The sequence below is a fragment of the Amborella trichopoda genome, chromosome 3 (assembly GCF_054954075.1).
Source record: "Amborella trichopoda isolate Santa Cruz 75 chromosome 3, AtrichopodaSantaCruz75HAP2 v2.0, whole genome shotgun sequence".
Lineage (NCBI taxonomy): Eukaryota > Viridiplantae > Streptophyta > Magnoliopsida > Amborellales > Amborellaceae > Amborella > Amborella trichopoda.
The window spans coordinates 45,970,087-45,981,069 of record NC_142338.1 but is presented as its reverse complement, the minus strand read 5'-3'; the positions used below and the strand labels follow the sequence as shown (position 1 = coordinate 45,981,069).

General features: G+C 34.2%; 1 protein-coding gene across 1 annotated transcript; it reads left to right on the top strand.

Annotated features, from left to right (window-relative positions):
- The first annotated feature begins 1,348 nt into the window (after positions 1-1,348).
- LOC148782902 (pentatricopeptide repeat-containing protein At4g21065-like) lies at positions 1,349-1,918 on the top strand. The gene has a single exon (XM_088860403.1). It carries the CDS (start codon positions 1,349-1,351, stop codon positions 1,916-1,918), a length of 570 nt encoding a protein of 189 aa, XP_088716529.1.
- The last annotated feature ends 9,065 nt before the right edge of the window (positions 1,919-10,983 follow it).

Genomic DNA, 10,983 nt, shown 5'->3' with positions numbered 1-10,983 from the left:
ATGTATGCAATGTGGCTTTATGTGGATAGTGAAATACATTTATATCCAGATAATTCTCACTTTACTTTATTTGGTATGTTGAGTGTTTGACAGCAGATTCGTGACAGTGTGCCACGGCTCTGCTAGAGAGATAGGCTGTGAGCACAATGCATCTCACAATAAAGCAAAAAAAAAAGCCTCATCGAGAACTCTCTACCTTCCTAGGGCCATATCCATATCAAGACATGAACGTGAGCAACACCAAAATATAATGCAGTATCAATGTAACCACCAGAAATAAGCAAATGTCGAACCTAAAGATCTAGTATTCATTGCCTTCGCAAACAAATAAAAGGTCAAAAGTAATACAAACATGGCCACTTTTTCATTATCAAAAGAACCAGCAAACACTATATATACATCAGATTGCTGTAAAAATACAGTTACTAGTTCATAAAAACTTGCCAAATTTACTACTAGTTTCAAATTTACACAAAGACGACTTCAAAAGATCAATAACACTGCTCGACATGTACAATGCTCCCCTAATTGTGGCCCTTATGTATTGGCTTAAGTTTTTGCACCTTGCTTCATAATATCCCCTTGCCTTTCCCAAGGGGACTGTCTACATTGCTCCGGCCACCATCAGGATCACTGCTCTCAACTCCACGATCTAGGCATCTTCGATGGCGCAACACCCATCCAATCTCCTCCGTTAGCACTGGCATAAGAATGGGTTGTGTCGGGATCTAATCCTCCGATCGGGAGCTACTCTCTCCAATGTCCCCAAGTACATCATCATTCGCATTGGCATCCTGGGGCTCCTCTAATGGGATTGGACAATACTTTGATAGGTAGCCAAGAATCCCAGTCCTTGGATCTGATACCATCTCTCAATAGCTCTGTGCCACTACATTATAAAACCGAATGTTAATTGGCAAAAAATAACACAACAATGAATACTAAAGTACCATATACATAGCAACAAAGAGTAGCTAAAATCTTACAAATGAAACTAATTATGACAATGAAAACCTAGAAACTATTTCTTGAAGTCAAAATTTCTAAATTTAGGGAGACAAAAAAGTATTATATGCAGTCCAACAAAGGGTGTTTTTTTTTTTTGAAGAACCAACAAAGGGAGTACTATTTGAGAGAGAGAGAGAGAGAGAGAGAGAGAGAGAGAGAGAGAGAGAGAGGAACAAAATAGTACTAATGATAGAGTACTAATGATAGTAATAACAACATCAACTTAGAATAAAAATGTTCAACATCAATGCATTTTAGAGAAACTGTAGCTTGGAATACGATGATTTGAGGGTGTTTGCATTGCCAAAAGTCTGAAAATTCTATTGGGTATTTCAGAAAAATGGTATTATCCAATGCCATGCCAGATTCAATAACTCTATCAGTCATAATTTCAGCCTGGCATGATGTAGGGAACCCAAACATTGGAAAGTCTGTTTATTGTTGGAGATTCAAAAGAGGGTTTGGGGATGCTCATATTTCTATCTATAATTCGCTCATTTCATTTTACTCAAAAATCAATGATATTGAATATGCTTGTAAGGTCTTTGAAGGACTGGTTTCTAGGGACTTGGTCTCTTGGAATTCAATGATCAATGCTTTTGTAGAGAATGAAAGAGTTTTAGTAGTGTTTGGCTTTTTAGAAGAGATGGAAACAGATGGTTTCAAGCTTGATTCGGTTACTGTGGTGACCCTAATTTCAGCTTGCTCAAAATCAAAATTGTTGGAGCATGGTCAGTTTATACACGAATTTGTGATTCGAAGAGAATTGGGTTTGGATTTGAATGTGATTAACAGTTTGATAGACATGTACACAAAATGCTCTAATATAAGATCAGTAAGGTTGCTTCTTGAAAAGATGGATGAGAGATTTGATCACATGGAACACCATAATTGCGGGGTATTCAGATAAAGGCTTTTCAAGAGTTGTCGTGATTCTTTTTCGAGATTTGCTGAATTCTAGTCAGAGATGTAACCTAGCTACTCTACTCTAATAGCTGCTTTTGCCTCTTGTGATTGTTTAGAGTCACTTGCATTTGGGAGATTAATCCACTCCTGGGAAATCAAATCGGGTTTTCCACAAAATGTAGCTGCCCAAAATGGCACCGTCTTTATTTACATAAACTGTGGAAATTTAGAATCTGGGTTGTCAGTGTTCGAGGACATATCTGTGCGAGATGTGGTTTCATCGAGCACAGTTATAGTTGGATGTGCGCAAAATGGATTTGCAAAGAAGCCTTGGAGTCCTCTGACCAAATGCTTTTTATACCTGTAAATCCTGTCCCTATTACCCTTATGAGTGTTTCTAGTGCTTGTGGTGAGCTCAAACTTCTAAACTGAGGCATATGGGTTCATGTATATGTACTCAAAACTGGACTGGAATTCAATCTCCATCTAATCAATGCATTACTATCTATGTACTACAAATGCAAGGATGTCAAAAGTGCAAATCTTATATTTGGCAGTATCCCTAATCAAAGAAATCTATACTCATGGAATTCAATGATATCTAGTTATTCACATAACAAACAACCTCATAAAGCCAGAGAACTCTTTTATCAAATGAATTTCGAGCCAAATAAGATACCTTGGCCATTTTATCCGCATGTGCACAACTAGGAGACTTGAAACTAGGGTAGCACATACATGATTATATTACTCAAAATGGGTTTGAACAAAATGCTTTCATATGCACTGCCCTCATAGATATGTACAACAAATGTGGAAAGTTAGAAGAAGCAATTCAGATATTCAAAGATGTTAGAGAGAGAAGCATCGTGTGTTGGAATGCAATGATTGGGGCTTACGGGCTTCATGGTTATGGAGGAAAAGCACTCTCTCTCTTCTCAGAGATGCTTTCTTTAGGAGTGAAGCCAAATGAAAGCACTTTCATCAGTGTTCTGAGGGCTTGCAGTCATTCAGACTTGGTATCGGAATATATCATTTTGGGATCTACGCAAAAAAATTGGGTTGGTTTTTGGAAAACAAATTGGGTTTTATTCTTAATTTAGGGTTGGAGTTTCTTCATAAATTGTTAGTTGGATTCAAGCAAAAAAAAGAAACACACAAATGAGGATAAGATTTGCAGTGCACTCACCTGAATTGATGCCGAAGAACTTTTTGTGCCGGAGCTCCAACTTCTGTGGCAACCAAGAAAATTAAGAGGGCTTTGGTGCCGTCTTTGATAGCCAAGAAGATCAAGAGGGTTTTGGGGCCACCTTTGGCAACATTAGAGAAAAGGGGCATTTGCGACAGAGAAGAAAGCGAGAGGAAGAAAGGAGTATAGGTTCATCTGTGGCAGAGAAGAGAACCAACTAAAGAGAGGGGTATCGGTTGAAATAAATTTGAAGTAGATAGGAGAACCAACGAAAGAGAGGGGTATGGGCTGAAATAAATTTGGGCTTAAAGCTTTTGGGCTTAGCGAGCACGTGGGTTTTGTTCGATCACACCCGTGCATTTCATTAAATTGAAACAGATGGTGGCGTTGTGAAGACCTTTCAAAATAGGAGGACACTACACAAGGCCTAAGGGTGAAAATGAATATTGTTTTCGCCCATATGCTTATCACCATCTGAAAAGATCAGACAACGTGTATTTTTCAACCGCTATGGACATGTTAGGTCTGTGACGATAAAAAATTCACGCGAACCCGTAATGGGCGATGTGTCATCCGTTGCGGGTCCTTTCAATGAATCGCCATGAACATAGCAAGTCCATGATGGAGGCGAAACATTGTACCACTTCGTCTATAGGTGTTTATATATATATATATATATATATATAGTATATTGACTTTGTATTGTATTTACTTCAAAATTAGGAATATGAATTTTGCTTTCCGTACATATTTCTCTTAACCATACAAAAAATCCTTTATTATATCGTTCTCTTTTCGTGCCTTATTATATTTTATATGGAATAATTCTACTAATGTGGGTTGAAAATGTTTTCTATACCACGTTCTTATTACCTTATTTTCTTCAGACAAATAATCTTGTTCAATAAATTGTTTACTAAGTCTTTTTTCTTCTTGAAGAGTTAAGACTTGAAAATCCATTTATGAGTCAGTTAAATCTGGTTCAGATTTTTGTACTGACTTATATTGTGGGATGACAATATTTTCTCTTGTTCTATATAAGCTTTCTAATTTTGGGTTTATAGAGGAAGTAGAACTTCTTGGTAATTTTATTATAGGTTTAGTAGATGGTTTTATTTCATAATCATCTTTACTATTATATCCTCTATTGTTGGTAAATTGAATTTCTATTTTACCATTAGGATTTTCTATAATCCTTTTGGGAATATTATTTATTATTGGGGCTTGGTATTGATGGTTTTCATTATAAATTGACCATGATTCAGGTAGGGTAATTTCTGGCCATTCTATAGTTTTTGGTATGATAGTATTGGATTTCTCGATATTGGTTTGGAAGAATACTGTCTTTCCTCTTGTGTCATGTTGTAAAACATTGGAACATAATGTGGTCATGACTTTGTAATAGATTCTATAAACGATAGCTATATTTTGGGATCCTGGGATCATATCAAAACCTTGGGTTTTTAGGTTTGAGGTTAATACCTTAATAATATTTGGATCTTTTAATGATATAGAATAATTAGGGAAACAATTAAAGTATACTGGACCACTACATAGACTAGATTCTACCATGCCTAAAAGGGAATCATTAAACTTATTATGTCTAGTATCTCTTAAACATACTAGTATTGAATTATTAAGTCCTAACCTGGTTAATGGTTTAATGGCTACCTGTATTAAACCTATATGAAGATAATTGTAACTTTTATTGTTATGAGACTGTATAATTTTACTAGTTAATAACTAGAAGTCTTCCTGGGTACTTGTTACAGACAAAGTTTGTTCTACATTTTTATACCATAACCTACTTTGAAATTAAACTATCCTTACTTATAAATATCACTCATATGGACTCTAGGTATATTCCAGTTTTGTATTTGTTTTCGATATTATCAATCACTATCTCTTCTTTATTTTTGATCCTAAGAGTATTACTAGTTTGGGGTAATGCTTTATTTGACAGATTCCTAATGAAATTCTCCATTATTAGGTTGCGGATGAGTGCTCTGAGCTATCTCTTACGTCTTCTTGACCTCAGCGGCTCTCCTGGCCTTAATGGTCTCTCGAATGGATGCTTTCTGGCCTCAACTCTTGGACCAACTGTCTCTAATGAAGGAATTTAATTAGGTTTCTATCTCCTAAAGTGTTACTCTTAGTAGTAGTACTCTTTTGGATACTATATAAAGAAGACTATGTGGTTTGGCTCTGATACCAACTTACCGCAAGATCTACCAAATCTAAATCTACCTGATATGACATGTGTAAATAGCCAAAATATAGACCTAGAATTAAAATGATTAAGAAGGATACAGGAGTAATATCAATCGTAATCCAAGGATTATAAATAGTCTTATATACCTTTATGCTAACTACTGCACGTATTATCATAACAAATACTCTGTTACTATAAGCTTCAAACTGTTACAAATTTGAACAAACTGTTACACACAAGCTAACCAACTGTTTACATCAGCAAACTTCAAACTTATAAGCATATTGAAGCAAACCGTTACAAGCAAACTGTTACAAACAAACTTCTAAGCACTCAAAATCAAACTGGACTAACTAACAAATGAAAGAAAAGAGAGAGTACTTACAGAACACACAAACAATAACTGCAGAAATCTTTCCACTCTGGTGGACAGTGACTTGGTAATAGAGAGTGGTTACAATCACACATAGAGAGAAAATTTTACAAAGAAGAAGAGAAGAAAGAAAGATGAGAAAAGAATTTGCTCAAGAGATGAAGGAATTGCTCTCTAGTTTTTCTCCCGATGCCTTCGAATGAAGTGGTGCCTTCTATTTATAGAGGAAGAAGGGCATGGATGGATGCCAAGTGGTTGGTCTGGATTATTTGGGAATCTTTCTTTATAGCTGAAAGATGACTTGATGAGATGTCTGAGACAGGTGGACTCAACTTCGTCGGTGTCTATGGAATCTTTTACAGGTGCCATTTGTCTTTTAGCTTCAGTAGACACAGGTGGTATTCGTTTGTCACATCAATTTGCTTTGATCGCATCAATTTACTTTAGTCATGTCTGCCTTGCTTTAGTCATGTCTGCTTTGCTTTAGTCACGTCTGCTTTGCTTTAGTCACATCTGTCTTGCCTTTTGTCACATCTTCTTTTTGTCACATCTGCTTTTTGTCACATCACATCTTCTTTTTGTCACATCTACTTTTTGTCTCATCTGCTTTTTGAAATGCTATCGAAAAGGATGAAGGAGAATCTTTGGTATGTACATCTGGGATTTGGTAAGTTAATACAGGGTATGTTTTTAGGACATTCCATGTCCTGATTGGTCTGGTGTGTCGAGTGGTACTTCTACTTCGGGGGTGTTGGATGTGCCATATGCGTCATGAATTTGGGCAGTTTCTGCCTCTTCTTCAAATATTTTCAGTAATTGTTTTTCTAATTCCTCCTTGGTGGCTCTGAGATTTTGCTTTTTCATCATGGTAATATATTCTGCCAGACTATTTGGGTTGGAGTATGAATGTGAGCCATATGCTAAAGGGATTTGTTTGAACTGTATATTATCTGGTTCAATATTATGGTAGACAAAGACGTCCCACCATTTGATGGCAATTTGTTTGCCTAAACATGTCATATATTCAAAATTATTCGCATTATTTGGGGATATCACAAAATTCCATTTGACGATCCATGATATCTGATACATAGCAATAAAATATAAATAGTAATCTATATTGAGATCACTCCCATTGAATTCAATAAAACGGTTTTGAGAGAGTTGCAGAGGTTCAAATAGTATTTGGGTTAAAGAACCCCATGTTGCAAACCAGTTACGAAACCAGTTTGGAAATAGAGTATGCATTTTAAACTGTAAGAACCAGGTGTGAGAATTATATGGGTTTTGGAGTGTCAGTATTTTATGCCAGGCATCAATATAATCAGCATGTCTGTAATATTTATTTGAGAAATTTGGGGAATATAATCTCTTGGCTTTGGAAGGGTCTGATCCCTAATCTTCAAAAGATAATACCTTTCTTATTTGCAATTTCGAATAAGCTATTATTTTGGAATTTTTTTGATTATAATGTACTAAGGAAATGGATTCCGTTTCTAACAGAATCATTTTATACCATTCTTTTGTTTTGGTACCAACAGATGGGCAAAGGTTATTGCACAGGTGGTACTTGGCAACAATATTTGGGTTGTCAGTCACATGTTTAGATTCAATGATTGCATCAGCAATAAAATAGGTTTCAAGATATTGAGATTTGCCTGGTAAAGTTGGTTTCTTTGGTGTAGATGTCTAAAAAACTGGAGCTGGAGCTTGGCTTGAATAGACTGGGTAGTTGATATTTGGGGAATAGGAAATAAGACTATTACTGGGTGATAAAGCAGGTTCCATTCTTATTGGTGATTGGGTAATATTTGCTGGAATGATATCCAGTGAAGTTTCCATAGGGGCTTTTCCCCTTTGTTCAGAAGCAGAAGTATTATTATTCTTATTTATATTTGTATAAAATAGGGTTAGTGGAAAAGACAGAGCTGGTGGATCAAATTGATCAGTAGTGCCCCCTACAAAAATTCATGAGTAAGAAAATCAGGGAGATGATTAGTCGCACCTTTCAGGTGTTCAATGGAAAAATCAAAAGATGATAAGATCGCCTGCCATCGAGCAAAGATTTGCTTAGAGACAAGGTTTTGCACATCCTTAGTGAGAATATCAGTGGCGGCTTTGCAATATGTTCTAATAAGAAAATGAGTATTAAGAATATCACTCTGGAATTTAGTAACACAATGAACAATGGTAAGTATTTCTTTGTTCACAGTCGAATAATTTTGTTGAGTAGAGTTTCAAGCTTTCGAAGTATATCGTACTAATTGTTCATTAGAATGGATTCGTTGTTTTAAAATACCTCCTAAGCCTAATTCAGAAGCATCACATTCTATAATTTTGAAAGCACAAGGATTAGCTAAATTCAAACAAGGTAATTCTTTCGCTTTAATTTTTATTTTCTTTACAGCCTGAGTATGTTCATCTGTCCACTTGGGAAGATTCTTTTTTAGTCTTTCATATAAAGGTTTAGCATCTATTGCTAAATTCTCATAAAAGTCTACTATGTAATTTAAACATCCTAAAAATCTTTGTAGTTCTGTTTTGTCTAAAATAATATCAGGAAATTTATGAGCAAATTGAATAGATCTTTCAATTGGTGTGATTGTTCCATAATGAATATGATGACCTAAAAATCTTACTTTTGTTTGAAAAAGATTTATCTTTTTAGCAGATCTTATTAAGCTTGCATTTTTTATTGCATGTACAAATGTATGAATATGTTTAAAATGTTCATCTATAGTATCAGAAAAGACTAAAACATGATCAATGTAAACTATCATAAATTTATAATATGGATTAAATACTTCATTCATTATTTTTTTGAAATTCTGATGGAGCATTGTTTAGTCCAAATGGCATTACGTTCCATTCATATTGTCCAAATGGAACATTGAATGCAGTTTTATATATATCCTCTTCTTTAATTTGTATTTGCCAATAACTAGATTTTAAATCAATTTTAGAAAAGATTGTAGCAGTAGCAAGTCTATCTAGTAAGTCTTTTTTATTAGGTATTGGATATCTAATCCATTGTAAGACTTTATTCAGAGTTTATAATTTATTATTAACCTTGGTACTCCTCTTTCTTTTTCAGCATTTTTATTTACATAAAAAGCAGCACAACTCCAAGGAGATGCACTTGTCCTGATTAGGTTTTTCTTTGTAATTCATCAATTTCTTTTTTACAAAATTCTAATAAGGTTGAATTCATCTGGACCAGTCTAGCCTTTGTAGGAATTTTAGTTTCTTTAAATCCTTTTTCATAAGGTAATCCTACTATATGTTTCTTTCTTTTACAGAATGCATTGGGAAGATCACTGCATATTTCGGTTTCTATCTGGGTTCGAAGATTATTTATTTTAGTTATTTTTTCGGGTTTTTCCAAATCTGTTTCTACTTGTTTATATTTTATTTCTATTTTAAGGGAACATAAAAACTTTTCCTTATTGTCTATTTTATCTTTAACTCTATTTATTTCTTTGAGTTTTGGTTTTTCTAAAAATTCAAACTTAATTGTTTGTCCTACTCTAGATGTTTCAATCCCTGTAGTATTAATTGTGATAGGATAAAGTAATGTTAGAAATGAGATTCCAAGTATGACTGCCTGACTTAAATTTTTTACCATAATAAAAGGTGTTTGAAAACAGTGTCCATTATTGCATACCATGGCATTTGATAATTTGTATTAAATAAATAATCTACTACCATCAGCAGTATTAAGTATTTGAGTGGTTTTATCAAAATATTTGGATGGGACTAAACCTTTATTAATACAATTTAAATTTGCACCAGAATCTACTAAAGCTAATGTTTGAAAACTATATTATTCTTGGATAACAATTTTTACTAATATAAACCATTTTTGTGAAATAATTTTATCTACTAGATTTATAGATATATTTTCTTCAACTTCTTTTGTTCCTGAAGTTTCTAGTTCTATATGATTAAGATCTGCTAGTTGATCAAATTCAATTTCATCTGTATCAGTTATGGTGCCGGATATGTCATTTTGTAATTCTAATATTTTGATTCTTGTTTTTAGTTGTCCTATTTCTGTCTTTATTTCATTTACTTCTTTCTTCAATTCAGATATTGTAGGTTCTCTTATATATATATATATATATATATATATATATATATATACACGAATCATGTTCTGCCATCAATTTAGAATTCTTGAAAAGATGTGGCAAAGTTTTACGCTAGTTGTCCTACCTAACACAACCCTCGTCCTTTATCCGGGCTTGGACTAGCATGACCGTCTTGAGATCTACTTCTTTCTTCTTCTTTTTTTTTAAAAAAAAATATGGTCATAACTCTTTCCCAGTAGATTATTATGCTTGAATGTGACGTTATCACTGAAAGTTGGACTTATGATAATCCCATGACCATGAGGCTATCACTGAAAGTTGGACTTATGTAATCTAGTCGGTGTATATATTTCTTTTTTTCTTCTTTTTTTTTTTTTTTTTTTCCAGCTTAGAACACTCACAAGTAATCTATTACAATAATTTGACTTGAAAAGAAATAAAAAAAATCAAATCTAGGATCTAAAACTTGATGCCACTAAAACCGCTCGTTTATCAATAAAAGAAAACCTCAATAATATGCTTGAAAATAACAAATGACATAATAAATAAATATGGCAACAAACAAGAAAGAGAGTACCGGAGGTTATCTCAACCGGGCTTATTATACCCACACCGAGTCACCACCTAGCAATGGTGCGAGATCAATGGTCAACTTTAAATCTCAAACATGGGAAAGCAAATATGTCAAACCCTCTAATGGAACAAGAACTCCTTTCATCATACAAGAGTCATATAGTCCCTCACTCATACATCCAGGCATATTCCGACCTCATCAATAGATGACCTATTATAGTTTAATCTGTATGCCCATGTAACATGTGTTTTTTCGAACCAACTGACCTAGCAAGTCAAGCTCCAACCAACTGACCTGACACGTCAAATTCGCTCCGGTATTAACAAATATTGTTTACTTAATATGATCCACATATAATCATACTTCTACTGAATTCATGTTCTATTATATCAAAAATTCGCACATAACCACACATCCAACAATCACTATACCCATAAGTAGATTGAATGGCGTTAGAGGGCAATGGAACCCAACATGGAATTTCACCGACTCATGGTACGTTCCTACATTTTTACCATTACCTTACAACTAATTACGTAGATGATGACAAAGTACATGTCAGCGTATCATTCGTATCTTTCTTTTTTGGCATAAAAAACAAGGCATAATTATGATGGTCAAGCATGAACA

What these genes read in the sequence shown, in the direction of transcription:
- LOC148782902 (XM_088860403.1), top strand. Translation starts at nt 1,349, where the DNA reads ATGGTATTATCCAATGCCATGCCAGATTCAATAACTCTATCAGTCATA.